Source organism: Fukomys damarensis, unplaced genomic scaffold, assembly GCF_012274545.1.
Source record: "Fukomys damarensis isolate Sample0158 unplaced genomic scaffold, DMR_v1.0_HiC HiC_scaffold_26, whole genome shotgun sequence".
NCBI lineage: Eukaryota > Metazoa > Chordata > Mammalia > Rodentia > Bathyergidae > Fukomys > Fukomys damarensis.
In genome coordinates this window covers 24349446-24368572 of record NW_022900938.1, presented here as the reverse complement: position 1 = coordinate 24368572, position 19127 = coordinate 24349446, and the positions used below count along the sequence as shown (strand labels likewise).

General features: G+C 35.6%; 1 protein-coding gene across 4 annotated transcripts in view; it reads right to left on the bottom strand.

The window, feature by feature from the left end:
• Tlk1 (tousled like kinase 1) overlaps positions 1–19127 on the bottom strand; it is a 92646-nt gene that overhangs the window by 59108 nt on the left and 14411 nt on the right. For 3 of the 4 annotated variants that reach the window (XM_010606968.1, XM_010606969.1, XM_010606970.1), the window contains one exon: positions 7172–7243. In XM_010606968.1, the coding sequence (XP_010605270.1) occupies positions 7172–7243 (72 nt within the window). Of the gene's footprint in view, positions 1–6021; positions 6091–7171; positions 7244–19127 lie in introns of those variants that run through there. The other variant, XM_010606971.1, reaches the window with a different exon arrangement.

The window sequence follows — 19127 nt, the reverse complement described above, 5'->3', positions numbered from 1 at the left end:
GAACCCAGTCAACTCAACATTATTTGGTTGTCAGATACTCTATTTTCTTTTTTTTTTTCTTCTTTTGGTACTGGGGATCGAACTCAGGTCCTTGCACTTGTGAGGCAGGCAGCAGAACCACTGAGCTAAATCCCCAACCCTACTCTATTTTCAATTTAAATAGAGTCCCTTATAAGAGTGTACCCTTCATTGAATAGTAGCGAGGTAAGTGGTTTTCTCTTTTTAAATAAATGAAAATGTTACAAAGAAATTCCAAGCCTTTCACAGGAACTTTTCAGCCCAATAATTAATGTCTGATTATTAGTCTTCAGAGAGATTTAACATTCCTCCACTAAGAACACACACATACACACACACACACACACACACACACACACTAATGTTACAAACACATTGTTTTGTAAATGAAGAGTGCCTTAAGACAACATAGGTATTGTACATTGTACATAAAAACTATGCTGCATTCTGCGTCTCAGTAAAACAATTTACATAAAAATACTTGCAAGACTTTTGTAAAAAAATGAGAAAATACTACCCATAGGAAGATAGAGAAGACAGAAGACAAAGGAACTCATCAAGAACAACTCTATAAACAATAGCCTAAAACATTTTAAAAGATAATTTAGGCAGCAGAATGCCAACAATATTTACGTTCTTCTTTTTTCCCCAGGAGTATCAGGGATTGAACTCAGGTCCTTGCATATGTTAGGCAAGTGCTCTACCACTAAACTACCATTTGGGTCTCTTTAAAAAAAAAAAATTTTTTTTTTTTAATTTTGAGACAGGGTCTTGCTAAATTTCTCAGATTGTACTCAACTTGTGGTCTTTCTGCCTCCACCTTCCAATAAGCTGAGATTAAAGGTGTGAACTGCCATGCCCTCCTCTCTGCAAAGAGTATTCCTTCAAACTGATAAGGGTTCTAAAGTGTCTAACATCTTAAGAAACTGAAAAGATTTAAAACAAAATAAAATCAAAACCAAGATAATGTATTGGGGGAAATAGCCATAAAATGTAATTTTTCATGATATTCAACCTACTCATCACTAAATTCACGTTTCAGTTCTTCTATTCCTAACTGGGTATTCAGACTAAGACACTAAAGAAAAGATTGTCCAAATGATAGAAACTATAGGCAAAATTTAATGAAATTTTAAAAAATTAATCTAAAACCTAAAACTTAAGGCCAGTACTACCTCTATTTTCAAACAGAACCATAACCTCAAATCAATCTAGTGTACTTAAGAGTTCACCAAGGAACCATTCAAGCTAACACTACTAAGAGAACAAAGACAAGCATCAGAAAGTAGAAGTCTGGTGCGGTGACACACATCTGTAATCCAAGCTACTCAGGTAGATGAGCAAGACTGAGTTGTAGGGCAGCCTGGATACTTAGTAAGACCTGATTTCACCCTCCACCCTGCAAAAAGAAGTTGGGAGGAGGAAGAGGAGCAGCAGAAAGAGGAGAAAGGAATAGAAAAACACAGCAAAGATGGGAATGTACATAAAACAGGCTAAAAATAGGGAATGCTCATCAAGGTGCCACAACCGCCCTAGCTTTAAGTAATATACTTAATGCTAAATAATGCAAAAATCCTGGAATATATTTAAATAGTAATGAACAATAATACAAGTTGATAAAGGGTTGAGATTTACCAGGAAGAAAAGGAGAGAAAGAAAAAAAAAAAAGACTATCTTTGGTTTTAAAGAAAATAAAATTAAAATAAATATTGATTCAGGTTATATAGAAGCATTATAAAAGATGAATATTAAAGATCAAATTGAGGCAAAACAATAATTTGATGCCCATGTTTGCTTTACAGATACGATTATAAAATATACTATATGCAAACACATATATATAAACTTGTGCTCCTTCAACATTATTCAAGATAATTCAATGATATCTATATTGTCACAAATATCTCAATCTCAGTAATAAATAAGGTATAACATCAAAAGTAGAATTAGGGCGCTGGGGATTTGGCTCATTGGTTCCACTGCCTGCCTCACAAGTGCAAAGGCCCGAGTTCAACCCAGGTACCAAAAAAACCCCAAAACAAAAACAAAAAGTAGAATTAGGGAGGAGAAATGGTTATGGTATTAGTAATCAATATAAATACCAAATGAGCTAGAAGATAATACAAAATTTATGTGTATCTTAGGCTTAGATAGGGACAGACAGCATTTGCACAGAATTTAGAAAAAGGAGGTCACTGTGTTTTAAAAAAATCTGTACATAAAAGGAAATAAGATACGTTATGCACACATACTAACTCCCCATGATTAATGTAATCATTATATACTGCAAAAATGCACCAATAAAAATTTTTAAATGTTTAAAAACTGCAAGTAGGTACTCAAGGCAAGTTCTAAAATATGGAAAACACTGGTAATCAAGAAAACATACGTTTCTTTTATCCTCATACAATAAGGTAGCAGGTAAGGCATACAATCCTATTCCTAACTCTCTCATGTAGTATTCCAAAGCATTTAAATAAGGTGATGTATAGCCCTGGCAGACTCTCTTCCCTAACCCTCCTGTAAAATTTAGTCACTCCTCAAATCCACAGTTCATTCACATGTCTTTCCTTTTAATACAGAAAGATAATGTATTTTTACAAAGTAGGAATAACGGTTATTAGATAAGCAACTCTTATCTATTTAGCTTTAATTCAGATAAAGAATATTCCTAGTCCTATTTATGGCTAAGATGTTTGGTTTTGTTTCTACCTTTTCCTCTTTCTTCAGCACCTTCCTCATCTGCCACAGTGCTCTACAATCCTTTCCTTTGTGCATATATGATAGCAAGTGTGTTCAATGCTAGATACTGCTTTCTTTCCTTGACAATCAAAATTCTATGTCAAAGATTCCTAAGTCTTCATCTCTAGTATAGCTTTTCCAAAGTCCTAGATAGCTTCTAATAACTACAGTCCATCTCCACTTGTTCATTCCACAGATATTCAAACTCAACATTATCTAGAATTCAACTCATTACCTTCTAGGCCAAATCTGTTCACCTTCCTTTTGCGTTGCCTATCTCAGTATAAGGCACTAAACCTAAATACTTTTCAGTCTAGGTATTTTTACATCACTGTATGTTCCTGTTATTTCCCCCCACCCACTCCTTTCAAAACTTTTTTTGTGGTACTAGGGATTGAACCTAAGGCATTTGCACTGAGTGATATACCAGCGCTTATAAAACTTTTTATTTTGAGACAAACTGCCTTGTTAAGTTGCCATACTGTACGGGCTGGTCTCAAAACTTGTGATCAAAACTTGTAGGAGCTTGTGAGAAATGCAAACACTTATGCAGACCTACAGGCATATGGACACAGTGGATCTTTTGAGAAGCATGGTCTGAGATGGCAATGGTCTCAGTATCTTCTCAGGAATGTTAGAGAACCTGAAGGAGAAAGCAGTGTTCAAAAATCAAACCTGAAAAAAAAAATCAAATCTGGAAATAAATCTCTGTTCCTAAAATTAAATCCTGGAGGCTTGGAGTTTTACAAAAGCAGGTAGTAGTTCTTCACAAAGGGACCTCCCTAGCATAGGTTTGCCTCCCTCAAATCCTATCCTTCACACTGCCACTAGTAGGAGTCTTTTATAATTTTTTTTTTGGGGGGGGTCTTTGTTTCCCCAGCTTCAATGGCTCTCCATCATTTAAAGTCCAAATTCTTTACCATAAAATTAAGACCTTCAAAACCTGACACAAGCCCTTCTCTCACCATTCTTGTACATAGTCCCTACACCAGAAGTTTTCAAACCACGTACTCAACTAGGCAGTTTAGTGTTTTGCAAGGTCTCTCAGGTCATCTAAAGTGCATCAGGGGTCAAGGACCAGTGACCTATATTTATAATCAAACTACTTTCCATGTTGCCACACAAAAGCAAACAATACTCTAGTCCCATTGCCTGCCACCTTTTCCTACTTTGCCTTTGTCCCCTGGGATGAATTCACAGAATTTAATAGCTCAACTACCACCTCTTTTTTGAAGGTGAAGAGACATCTTTGTCTACCTTCCCCAGCAGGCAGGTGAAACAGGGGTCCAGTTACTCCTTGCTGCCACACCCCATCCCTGTGTCTATCTGTATGTTTGTTACTGCACAGCCCACAATCCATGAAATAGTGTCTATAATTGTCTGTCTGTCCTACTAGCCACTGGTCTCATTTGAAGGCAGAAATTGTATCCTATTCATGTTTATAGTCTGTGCTTGACCCAGAGATTAGAACATAACAGATATGCAATAAATGCTTACTGCAAATAATACTGAATTTCTGAATCCTGATTGAAGAGATCTAGAGTAATATAAAATAAAATAAAACTAATAACATCCTACCTGCCAGGGGATTTCATTAATAAGAGGAACTTTTTAGTTCTACAATTCTACATTTAGAAATGAATCAAATTCACATATAATAAAGTAATTCATATATAAAATGAGTAGATTCTATCAACCTAACAGTGACTGTTGATGCTTTTTAGTTTTCATAGTAACAGCAAAGAATAAAATAAGATGATCCTGGGTGTCTGAAAAAGAGTATTAGTAGAAGGATACAACATAGAGAAAGTGAACTTTAATCAACTAAAATTACAACAAAACTTAAGAAAGCATCAATGGATAATGTTCAAATGATGAAGCGTAACAAAGTATACATATTATTTATCTTGAAATATGGAAATGAAGACCAGGAAGAAAAGCCAAAAGAAGTGAGGGTAAGGTATGGGTGGGCGGTAGGGGATAGCTCTTTGAAGGAAAATAAATAAACCATCTAGTACTATTTGCTCAAAAACAAAAACAAAAACTACCAAAAACTAAATAGTTTATCTTAGTTTGTTGAAAAAAAAAGTTTGTGTCATCTTTTTTTTGGGTAAGAATCTGTTCAGTTTATATCTTCTACTGAGTAACTGCTTCGAAGGTAATGATATACAAACAATGCAATAACTATTGCTAGTCTCTTAATAGGTGGTTATGAAAATTTTTTATAAAATAAAATAACAAAAACTATTATTTAAAAAAATCTAGTGAATTAGGAAATAGATTGCCAAAAGAATTAAGTGATATATCGAAAATAGTACAGTAGTATATAGAATTTATCCCTACATGTACCAGGGAAAAATATCAGTATTTTTTTTCAACAGTTTATTCTTGACCTCTTTAGTTAATGAACCATTAATATCTGTAATTTTATATGTATGAAATTTCATCTCAATGGAATTTACTCATGAAGGTACCTCTGATAGAGCTAAAAACTGGTATTTAACTTTTTACATGGAAAGACAGATAAACAATAGTAATAATAACAAAAAGTCACTCTGAATATTAAGGAAAATTATACAATCTACAGTAATTTCCAACTATTGTGCCACTAACTTTACCTATTAATTTGTAAAAAATCTCAGATACAGCAAAAAACCAAAAGTTTTTTCAAGATTTTCTACTGCTGCCCCAAACTTCTATGTATATCTTAATGGTTAACCAAGTTGTGTTACTCTGCAAACTATGTATGTTTTAAAACAAAACTAAAACACCAACATTTTAACTAAAAATGTAAGCAAGGGGAATTTTCTTACAGACTAATTTCTCTGTTATGCATCCAAATACTGAATCTTATATTGGAACATAGGTAGCTACAAGGAACATAGAAGATATAATTGAAATATGTGCATTTCTTTCACTGTTATGTTTTACTATTTAAAAAACCTATTAAAAATATATTTGGTGAACAGAAACTATTTAAAATTACTTTATTGTCCTTCGTAACACATAGACTATGAAAAAGCATGTAAGATTATTGAATATACTTAACTCTATGAAAATATCAAGAAATTTTCCAAAATCTAGGAAAAATATAAAATAAAAACATTCTTGATAGTTTTTAAAAATCTGTACTTTGACTAGAGCTAAACTTTCCATTTTAAAGGACCTACTATCTAAATGTACTAATTTGAAAAAATAAAAATAAAAAACAAAAAGACTGAACTGCCATAAGCTGGTGTTCCACAGGCTACTAACGCTTACCTCAAGGGAACCTACTGCAGATAAAGTCCCGTCACTTGCACGGTCCTTTCAGCTGCCTGCCAGTTGTCTCTGTGGAAGGGAAAGCCTGATGAGTGAGAACCCTCTGCCACACTCCTTTGGAGGGTCAGGGTGCCTGCACAGAACTTCACAAAACTATCCACCTGGAGAGCCCTAGGTGCTTTCAATAACAAAGGACTAAAAAGATGCCACCTTAGAACCTCCCTTTCTGCCGAACACTGAAACCAAATGCCAGAGTTACTGAGCATTAATATCCTCCGGGTACTATCAAGATGATATATCTACACTAACTCAAGTAGAAGAAGAGACAGAAATGGTTCAAAAAGTTAAGCTAACACTGACAAGGAACACACACACACACACACACACAGTAACACACATACACGTAAATATGAAAAATTAAGTGACAGAACTGTGTAAAAATCGAGGAGAGAAAAGGCTATATCCGCAAAAAATAAAGATATAGCATTAACAGATGAATGTTAAAACCCAAAGAAATTCCTGTTTACCCATTTTAAAAGATGCCATTAAGTATACCATGCTTAAAATATACTATATCATGGATGCATATGTCTACTAATAAAATACTATGCATTTTTTGGTAGGGTCAGTATGTGGGTGGGTGGAGAAAGGATCTGGCAGATTTTTATCAATATGCAAAGTGAAAATCAGCAGTATGAACGCATAAAACTCTAAATAAAAGAAAAAACATGTATTTGCATCTAAGTACAGAAATCCTTATTTGGGATTAGATTAAGAAAAGAAGTAGAAAAGTATAATAGAAAACTGTGAAGTGTATCTCAAAAAACCACCTTCATCTTATAGAATTATAAAGGCTAATAACTGTCTTCCATTAAACATATTTATGCATCACTACTGTAGTATAATTTAGTTACAAAACCAAAGAAATTATATTTTCTAATACCAAATACAGCCTTATAATCTGAATATTGCGCATCATGAGGTAGAGCAAATTAGTTCTACAAGAAACTTTAAAATAATTAACTCTTATCCTTGGTACCCCCCCAAAAAAATAACTCAGCACCAATAACGATGAACAGAGGGAGTCTAATTAAAAAGGCGATTCCAACTTTTACTCTAATAGCATCATATTTAAAATGAAATTACTTACCTCTGATTCTTTGTCACTTAAAGATCCCAAACTTCCAAAACTGTGATTAGAGCTTTCATTATTTGTTGAGGCCTGTTAAAGATTTATTAAAAAATAAGAATTAGGAGTAATTTAAAATAAAAATTTTATAAAGTATAAAGTTTATCTTAACAAATGAAAATAAAGTATGATCCCTTATAAGCAAGAAAGCCACACAAAATAAAAATCAGAAATATCAAGTACTTAACGCTGTAAATACTATGGAAAGCTTTATTGAGTCATTTAGAGTTTTACTGAGTCAAAGTAATGCTCTGTTTCAGGAACTGAGTTGTATTACCTAATTTGGGGGTAGGAAATACCAGGCATTGAACTCAGTGCCTTGCACTTTAGCTACATACCCAGCAGTTCTTCTTCAGTTTTTTGTTTTTTGGTTTTATTTTCATTTTGATACTCTAAGAGACCAACTTGTAATCCTCCTTTCTCTCAGTCTTCCATATGTTACCATGCCTGACTTTAGCCGATTTTTTTTAAAGCAAAGTAATTGGGGAGCCACACCCCCAGCTGATTGGATGGAGCTGTGTACCCTGAACAACCAGATGGAGCCAACCTGAGAGAGCCTCACCACTGACTCTCACCCAACTCCATGTCTGTGGATTCTGTGTCCTGGCCATGTCCACCTTCAAACTCCTAGCCAGCTCTGTGTTTTGACTGCCCTTACCCAGGCAATAGAGACACCCACCAACCAAACCACCTGATCATGGACAAGGCCAATGCCCAGGAACAGAAGAGGCAAAGATTCAGCAAGCTGCCTAATACAACGGGATGATGCAGTATCCAGCCACAACCATCTGCCAACTTCAACCTTGTTCTATACTTTGCTTCCCACTGGCATGGAGCAGCACAGGCATGGTCTAATTGACAGACCTGATCCTGGACAAAGACAATGCCTAGGGAGAGAAGGTAAGCCCACAGGGATAGCAGACCCAGGAGAAAGTACTGTATAGATCTGGCTAGTAGCTTTAGGGATTCCAGTGTTACCCTCTCAAAGTGACTGGGATAGACACAGACTCTCTGAGCTTAAACTCAGGTCAGGAAACACACGGGGCCTACCATGCACAGCAAGAAAGCAGGCATGGTAAATGCTGACATTAAGTCCAAGAGTCTTCTTGAATTCCTGCCCTCTAGCCTACATGCAGCAGAAACCAGAGGGCTCACTTTTTCCCTACCTATCAATATGAGCATAGACAGGCCTCAGCTTGGACAGTGACTACAGTCTGGGGTGATGTAGGGAGCTGTGTTAGTTACTTTTCTTTCATTGCTGAGCAGGAAGACAGCAAAAAGCAACAAGGGACCTTAAGAGTGTCTTTCTGTTCCTCTTATCTTATTCAGACTACCAGGATTAGGGTAGTACCAAACCAATCGCTCATGGATAATGGATTAGTAATCACACGCCCTTTAGCATCACACGCTCTAGATTCACCTACCTCCAAAACAGCCTATGACCAGATGAGGCTTTAGAGGGACATCTAGACACAAACCATAACAGGAGGGTACCTCACAACCCACAGGCCCTAATGTTAGACAGAGAGAATTGTGACTTGCTAGATTCTTGCTTGGAGATCCTGGAAAGAAACCACTAATTCAAGACCACAGGGGAATTCTTTCAACTCAATCTTTTAAAAACGTTTTTACTATTTTTCTCTTTTCTTCATCACTTTTTTGTTTTGAGGGACTGGAGCTCCCCCACCCCATTTAATTCTTTTTTCTTTTCCCCTTTTAACAGTTTTTTTCTTCCTTTTAATGTTTCTTTTATTGCCTGTATTTGCTGTTTTTCTTTTCTTTTTTCTCTTTCTCCTTGTTTGTTCTTTGTAGTAAATGTTTCCTAATACTAATTTCCTTCTATTTCTTAATAGGATTCCTTATCTCACTTTTCTCTCCTCTTTCTCATCTTCCATTAACATGTTCACGATGGGGCCATTATTTGTATGCCTTGCTGCTGGGTGACTGATTTAATCCATACATCTTGCAGCCAGGCAGCTCTGAATTAATTTTAATTAGTAAAAAGACTAATTAAAAGCGATCAGATCTGTGTGTACCACCAGTGATTCATGCCACCTGATGGGACAGTCATCTACTTACCACAAGTAGCTCAAGTCAGCTGCAACGTGAATTTTACTTTTTTCATTCTCTAGTTCCCCAACCCTCTACCTTAACTAGTATAACTATTAAACTTTATGAATCTTTACACAGCTAGCTAACTCTATGTTATTCAGGTTGAATACTCTTCTATTGTTCGTAAAGGTAAAGTTCCATTTAGTAAATATTTACTATAGGTCAGTATTTGGTTTGTCTTAGTGTTTATACTATAATTACAGACCTCTTTTCAATGGTTAGGGCAGTACATTGCTGGTGCACAGGGTGTGTAAATGTCTACTTTGTCTTTGACAATATTATTATTTCCAATTTTATTACTACAGCCAAGGTAACATAGTTGTTAATATTAATGGAGTTTCTCTGGATGCCAATATCTAGATTGCCTTTGTGTCATTAACTGTGGCCCATGTCCAGAGAACTGGGCAATAAAATATACTGCAGCCTTCTCTCTCAAATAAATGGAGATGGCTGGATCCTTGGATAGAGGCAAAGACCAACAGTTAACCACACCCAGAATGGACTGCTGAACAGTAGACATTAACTGAAAAGTCTCCATACCAGGAATAAACCTGTCTACTTTAATCAACCTGCAGCCTCAGCACAAGAAACAAACAATAACTATACAGAAATATAAGAAAACACAACACCAAAATGCCTCGAAAAACTCCCAACTCTCCTAAAGTTGATCCATGGGGCATTAATGGGAGGAAAGTAAAAGCCACACAGCCAAACTGGGCCTGATAGCACACACCTGTAATCCCAGCACTCAGGGGGCTGAGGAAGGAGGATCATTGTGAGTTCAAGACCAATCTGTGAGTTCAGTCTCAACTACATAGTGAGACCCTGTCTCAAAAAACAAAAGAACAAAAAAAAAAGCCACACAGCCAAATTATTTGAAATTATAACAGAGGAGCTAGCACACCAGAACAATAATGCACTTGGCAAATTCAAAGATACAGCTAAACAGAATAAAATAATATAAAATAATGAGCAAGTCTACAGAAGACACTAATAAAAAGCTAGCTGAACTAAACACAATTGTACATAACATGAATGATTAGCATAAAAAAGTAGAGCCCATAAAAAGGTATCAAAGAAAACTTTAAAAGAGACTAAAAATTATATCAAAAGTATGGGCAGCAGCGTCAGAACTTGGAGACAAGGCTAGTTTTGGTGACCAGTTAATGAGGCATACCATAACAACAAGCGAACATGTAAAATAGATCTGGCATCTGCTACATGATGCAAAGATGATTAAGATTAAGTAGAATTACTGAAAAATCAGAAGACAGCACAAAGTGCATTTAAAAACGTCTTTACTAAATAGAAAACTTCACAAATATAGGACAAAAATGTAACATACAGACAAGTGAGGCATATAGAACCCTACATGGCCACAATTAGAAAAAGAATCTCCCCATAACACATCATATTTAACATCCTAGAGTTCAAGCATATAACAGAATTCTTCAAAGTTCTTAGAGAGAAGCATTGACTCACTTCTAAAGGTAAACCCATTAGAATTACATGAAACTTACTTCTCAACACAAATCTTAAAAACGAGTGAAATGTTTCAACCCCTAAAAGAAAACAACTTTCATGGAAACAGTCTTTGTAAATAGAGGAGGATGGAGTGGGTGAAAGGAGAGCAGGGGTAAGGGGAAAAATGAGAACCAAGATCTGTCATGTAAAGGTACAAGATCCCAATGATGAATGCAACTGTGCTGTATACTTAAAAAGTACCAACGGGCCAGGGATTTGGCTCAGTGGTTCCACTTCCTGCCTAGCAAGCACAAGGGCCTGAATTCAATCCCTGGCACCAAAAAGAAAAAGAAAATGAAAAAAAATTATCAATAAACTCAATTAAAAAAAATAGATACCTACAGTGTTCCAACCAACAACAGAATGCATTCTTCTTAGCAGTATGTTGAACTATCCCCAGAGTAGACCACAAACCGTAAGTCAATAAAGCACGCTTAACTAAAGGCAAAGAACTGAAATTACACCATGTTCAGATAATGGTACAATGATACTAGAAATCAGTGACAAAAGGAAATACAGAAACTATGTAAAGAGATGGAAATTAAACAATATACTCTTGAATAATCAGTGGGTTTCAGAAGAAATAAGACAGTTCTGAGAATTAAACAATAATGCCAATACCACATACCAAATCTTTTTGGAAACATTGAAAGCAGCCTTAAAAGGTAAGTTTACAGCTGTAATGCCTACATCCCCAAAAGAAAGCAAGACCACAAAGAACCTAATGATGCACCTCAAGATCCTAGGAGAAACAAGAATCCAAATCCAAAACTAGTGCAAGTAAGGAAATTATAAAGATCAAAGTAGAAGTCAATGAGGTTGAAACTTAAGAACACAAAGAATCAATAAATCAAAGAGCAGATTCTTCAAAAGAATAAACAAAAGAGACAATCCAAAAGACCCTAATCAATGCAATTAGAAACAAAAAAAGGTGAAATCACACTGGGGATTTAGCTCAGTGGTATGATGCCTACCTGGCAAGCGCTAGGTCCTGAGTTTGATCCCCAGTACTGAGGAGGAATAAAAAAAAAATAGGTGCAATCACAAGGGATATGGCTGAAATACAGAAGATTATTAGCAACTACTTTGCAAACCTGTATGCCAATAAATAGGAGAACTTAGAAGAAATAAATAAATTTCTAGATACATATAAATTACCAAATTGAACAAAAAAGAAATAAAACCCTGAATAATTCAGTAACTGGCAATGAAATTGAAGCAGTAATTAAAAAAACAAAACTACAAACCAAGAAAAGTCGAGGGCTGAATAGATCCACTGCTAAATTACACAAGAACTTCAGAAAGATCTAACACCAATGCTCCTCAGCTCTTTTATGAAACTAAAAGGGAAAGTGTATTCCCAAAGTCATTACCAAAGCTAACATTACCCCGGTTTCAAATCCAACAAGGATCCAACCAAAAAAGAACTATAGGCCAATCTCTTCAATGAATATAGATGCAACAATCCTCAACAAAAAATGCTGACAAATGGAATACAACGAAGCATCAAAAAGATCATACATCATGACTAGGCTTCAATTCAGAATACACAATCAATACATGTAATACTTTACATAAATAGAAGGACAAAAATCACACGATCATCTGAATAGTCACAGAAATTTGACAAAAATTCAACACCCATTCATAATTAAAAAAAAAACACTGAAAAAAACAGGTACAGAAGGACTTAGGGCAGTCTAATAAAATACATGACAAATCAACTGCCAACATCATATTAAATGGGAAAAAACTGAAAAATTTCCCTCTAAAATCAGAAACAAGACAAGGATGCCCACTATCACCACTCCTGTTCAACACAGTACTCAAAACATTAGCAAGAGCAATTAGGTGAGAAAAAGAAATAAAAGAGATAAGTACAGGAGAGGAAAAAGTAATTTCCTATACGCAAATGGTAGGAAATGGCATGATCCTCTACATAGAAGACAAAAAATTCCACCACACGACTCCTAGAATTAATAACCAAATTCAGCCACGTAGCATGACACAAACACAGAAATCAACAGTGTCCGTGTATACAAATACTGAACTGAGAAAGAAATTAGGAAAAAAATATCAACCACAATAACACCAAGAAAAATTAAATAGGAATTAATCTAACTAAGGAAGTGAAAGACCACTACAACAAAAACTATAGCACTCTAAAAAAGGAGATTGAAGACAACATCAGAAAATGCAAAGATATTCCCTGTTCCTGGATAGGAAAAACCAATATAGTCAAAATGGCCATACTTCCAAAACTGATTCACAGATTTAATACAATCTCAATCAAAATACAATAACATTATTCACAGAATTGGAGCAAATAATTGTAAAATTCATATGGAACCAGAAGAGACTCAAAAGAGCAAAAGCAATCCTGGATAATATAAGCATCACAAGCCTGAATTTCAAATTATACTATAAAGCTTCAGTGATAAAAATAGTACTGACACAAAAATGGGCACATGGATCAATGGTATAAAACAGGATGCAAAAACAACTCCAATCACATTCTTTTTTCTTTATTAGAAACCTTACTTTTTAAAAAATTTATAAAACAACTTTTCTGGACTAAAAACTTGCATGTCACACAATCCACAAACTTAAAATGAAAAATTCATTAGATTCTAGCACATTAACAGAGTTACGTTCAACTATTTAATCTTTGACAATTTCTGTATTGTTGGTGGAAGTGTAAATCAGTACAACCTCTATGGAAGCCAGTATAGAGATCCCTCAAATAACTAAAACAAGAAATTCCATCCAACCCAGCTATTGCCTTCTAGGTATCTTCCCAAAAGAGTTAAAAACATCACATTAGTGATACATGCACAGGCATGTTTATAGCAGCACAATTCATAATAGCTAAATCTTAGAGACCATAATGTTAAGTGCAATAAATCAGACACAAGTTTAAATATAAAGAGCTAAATAAAAGTAAGAACCAGGGAGATAGATCTTAAAACGGGAACAGAATCAAGAGATGGAGGGAGGGAGATAAGAAGGATGGAGAAAAGGGTGAAGAAAAGGAATTACCGTGTGTTATGCACATGTACCAACTCCTTACAAAGAATGCAATCATTATGTACTGCAATCTGTACTAATAAAAATAAAAGCAAAGTAACTGATAACAAAATCAATAAAATAACTATCCAATATAAAACTCAATGTATCAGTTGGCCAAAAGAATTATTTGTACTCCTTGGTTCCCTTTACAATAATCAAATTCCATCATAATTTCTACCTATCCTTTTAACAGTTTCGTATTAATAAACTGACCTTATTTTTTGTTTGTACCAACTTTATCTTTAAATAAACCAATATTATCCTAATCACTGTTTTACTCAAGAGTTCCCCCAATTCCTTGACAATATTTTTGAACTGTGAAAACAGAAAGAAATTATCATTTTATCCAATGAGAATTTTTTTTGTCCAACATACTCCTGTAATGGTTATTTTGTTGATTTTTTTATGCTATCAATTCACTGGAACAATGTCTTCTGGGAATGTTTTGGCCAGAGGCTGACAGATTATGGCATATATGCCAAAATGATGCATGAATTAACTTCATGTAGGCCAGCTGATAACTCTATGTTTCCCTTCCACTTGTAGGAGTAGCTGCCTACTATTACAAATAATGAAACACTATCTAACAGTAACCCTACTACAAAGAAGTTACAAGTTGGCCCAAACAAACCCAAGATAAATTTCCGAACTGACTCTTTGACCAATTATGTACTTGCCCAGTACAATATTGGGCTCTGTAAAGGCTGTTTCCAATACACGATAACTCTTGAAATGATTAAGATTTGAAGAGAATTTGGAAAGTTAAAATCTAAATACAGCAAGTCTGTCAAACTTGAAAAAAGAACATCAATGGCAATTAAATGATACATTAGAAAGATTTCTGAACAATGGAGTTAGAGGCAAAATTTTTGAACATTCTGTAAATCTCCATGAAAACAAATGTAAAATGTAAATACTAAATCAAAGCCCCACAGATAACATTTACAACAAAACTAGGTGATAAAAATCCCCACACACCCCTCTCCCCTTCAAAAAGCAGCAGATGGGGACAAGACCTACATGTTATCATTATCTGCACTGGAAAGAAGTAGAAGGAAACAGGCTATCTGCCAGAACTGAGAACAAGATACTCCCAAAAGAGCAAGCAGTAACATACCAATACCAGCAGTCAATTTGAGCAGAGAAGTTACATTTGGAAAGGTTTTGCCTTTTCAAATAGTAACTAAGTGCAAGGAGTCCACAGTGAAGTTTAAGATGTCAGAACAGTCTATCCTCTAAAATTCTTGAAATAGACCTTTCCATAAAAGGGAAGTATAATGGCAATAAAGGAAAAGGATTGTCCAGATAAAAGTAGAGAAGGGAGCCACGCCTGCTCCCGACCCAGCCGCCATCGCTCAAGTGCCGGGAAGGTAGCCCCTGAACCCCCATAACCCCCCCACCGCACTCTCAGACCTCCTGACTGTGCCAGTCTTTGGACCCACTCTGCAAAGACAGAGGTGGTCACCAAGGGTATTTTTCTGAGTTCCCAACTTTGAACATCTTTAAAGGAAGGGTGTGGGAAATCTGTAATAGAACATTGTGGAGTTCAACCATTCAAGAAGGATGGGGAACTCAATCTGGGCCTTGCAGCCTGAGGTCAGTCAGCTTCAGGGGGTTCAGCCATCAGCACTGACTGTGCGTCTTTGGACCCACTCTGCAAAGACAGAGGTGGTCACCAAGGGTATTTTTCTGAGTTCCCAACTTTGAACATCTTTAAAGGAAGGGTGTGGGAAATCTGTAATAGAACATTGTGGAGTTCAACCATTCAAAAGGGATGGGGAACTCAATCTGGGCCTTGCAGCCTGAGGTCAGTCAGCTTCAGGGGGTTCAGCCATCAGCTAACTGAGATCAGGGGTCTTGCATCCTCACTCTGTCTGAGCCATTAAATGGTAAATACACTATATTGAAATTTTGTTCACTGCAGACATGTTCTGGACTGCTTCTTAATTTCAATTTAATTCAAATGATTTAAGGGTGATAGACTAGTGACTACCACAGGTGGTCAGTGTCCAAGTTGTGCTTGATCTTAATGTGTTGCTGATTGTATCAGTTGGGGTAAAGCATTGCCGTTGATTTGATGAGCTGTTTTCTCTGATGTTATGAAGATGAGAAAGTCTGTGGGTCATTAGAGACACAGAAGCTAGGGCACAACTATATCAGGAAGATTTGGGTGATAATCCAGAGATTAAACCAAGGACAGCCCGACAACAAAAATTAAAATGAGAAAACACTTAAGCAAGACACAAGGACAGACTTCCAGTTTACCAATGGTAAACAGTAGGGCAAATGAGGATGAAAAGGCCAATAGTGAACCACCAGGACACCCTGAACTCAAAGCACAGGAAGTAACAAAACAGATCAATCAGGCTCTGGAAAAATTCAAAACAGAAATAATTTCCCAGATAACCATAGAGATAGTGAGCAAAATGGAAGTCGTGATTCGAGACTCTAGAGCAGAAACTGACAAAAAAATAGATGAGCTCAGGACCATGATAGAAGCCATGAAGACCCAGCATAAGAAAGAAATGGAAAAAATAAACGCCCAACATAGGAAAGAAATGGAATCCATAAAACAGATTCAAACAGATATCCAGGAGATTAAACACTCTATTGAAAGTGTACGCAACAGAATAAAAGAATGCGAAGATAGGCTCTCAGATATAGAAGATAAGATTGCAGTCAGTGACCATGAAAAGAGAGGTCTCTTAAAAACAGTAAGAGATCATGAGAAATCGATCCAACAACTCCTAGATGATGCAAAGAAGAATAACATAAGACTGATAGGAATACATGAAGTAGCAGGAGAAAATACAAATGACTTAAAAAAGCTGTTTGCAGAATTAATGACAGAAAACTTCCCAAACAGAGGGGAAGAATTTGACATTCAGATAACTGAGGCATATAGGACCCCAACTAGCTACAATCAAAAAAAATCTACACCTAGACATATAATAATCAAGATCCCAGAAACCCAACAGAAGAACAAAATACTACAAGCAGTAAGAGAAAAGAAACAAATCACATACAAAGGAAAGCCCATCAGAATCACAGCAGACTTTTCAACACAAACCCTTGGGGCAAGGAGAGCCTGGAATGAGATATTTCAAGTACTAAAAGAGAACAACCTCCAACCTAGACTGATGTATCCAGCAAAACTCTCTTTCAAAATGGATGGGGAAATAAGACACTTCCACGACAAAGAACACCTGAGAAACTACATGAATACCAAACCAGCACTACAAGCAATTCTAAACAAGATCCTAGAAAAAGACAATGAAGGCAACAACACCATGAGGCCCAACAGAGCAAATCAAATAGGCAAGGCAAGAAATTAAAAGGAGAAGGTGAAAAAGTAAAAAGAGTCAACAAAAGGCCAATAACATGTCAATAATAAGTCAGTACATATCAGTTATAACCAGCAATGTCAATGGCCTCAACTCACCAATCAAGAGAAATAGACTGGCAAAATGGAATAAGAAGCAAAATCCAACAATATGTTGTATACAAGAAACACACCTAGTGCAAAAAGAAGCCCATAGACTGAAAGTGAAAAGATAGAAAACAATTCTCCATGTGACAGGAGCCCAGAAAAAAACAGGGGTAGCAATCTTATTTGCAGACAAAGTAAAATTCAAACCAAAACTGAATCTAGTATTATTGATGTAGGACAGTACTGTATCATACCTCTATGAATGTAAAATATCTAGTACCTGCTTTATGATACATAGTAGGGACCGTGCTTTATCAGAGCTACATTTAATGATATTACTCTAGAATGTTCTCTTTCCAGATGATGATTAAGAGGCTAACAGAAAAAATGGTGCCAGGTACCACAGCAGCAACAAAACTTTGCTGTTTTCTGGATATTATTCTTTTCTTTGTTTTAATGGAATGTGCTAAATCTCTATAATTTTGTTTAGATGACTGCAGAACCTGGAAAAGCTGTAAAATTGAATTTTGGGAAACTTCAACGGTGCTGCCAACTTTGGAAAACGTCATCCCAATTTACTGTGTTGACTTGGCATTGTACAGAAATGGACAACCATATTGGTCTAGAAATGTTAATTAATTAATTAATTTATTTTTTTTCCCCTGTGTACAGGGGTAACACATCGTACTAAATATGTAAGGTCATATCTACGTGGGTTTGATTACAGAAACTAATAAAGTATTCTCTAAATAATGAAAAAGGAATAAGATAAAACTATGAGCGAGAAGCAATTTAAATGTGTTCAGGGACCATTTTCATCTCCAGAATTAAGGATTATTTTAATGTTACATCATTGCCTTTTCTCTTTTACTTTCCTTTTTAGTTTTATTTTAGGATTCCCTATTTTTAATGTTCATACAGAGATTTCTTTAACTGAAATACCAAATAGTTTCTCTGGTGTGAAAAACTATACTAGTACACAGGATCCTAATGAGATAATTAATAATGTGAAATAGGAAGTAAAGGGCTAAAGGTGTAGGGAAAGTGGGAAGGGTGGGGGAAAGGTAATATGGGAGAGGAAAAAAATATGAGAAACTGAAAAAATAGAAATAAAGTCTTTGTAAATGGGGACGGGAGGAGGGGGTGCGGGAGGGCAGGGACAAGGGGAAAAAATGAGAATCAAGACCTATTATGTAAAGGTACAGAATCCCAATGATGAATGTCATTGTATTGTATACCTAGATTGTACCAATAAACTCAATAAAAAGAAGAAAAAAAATAGAAAAAAAGAATTAAAAAACGTAGAGAAGGACCAGGCCTAGAAATCTCAGAAAGCAAATGACACACTGCTATTATTCTGGCTGAAGAGAGCCCAAAACAAACAGCAGAGGGAGTTCTCTGAGAAATGGCACTGCAAAAATCATCTTAGTGTAAAAGACATCCAATATCACACATGCACACAAAAGCAACAGAAAATGATGAGGGTCAACTACATAAAATTACACAAAAAAAGAGTAAGGTACAGAGTAATATCTTAATAATAAATGCATATCCACAAAATAGATTAAAATAGTAAACTACTTTTTTAAAACTTGCTAAAATACATTACAATAATGATTTAAGGAAAGAGAGAACATAAGTCAGATTTCAAAAAAACTCAGAAGAGAACTCGAAAAGCATTCAAAATTTTAAAAAAAGGAGAATCAGAAGAACTTTTTGAAATCAAAAGATAGGGATTTGAGAGAAAACTGATTTAGAAGCAACGATTTTATATATATATAT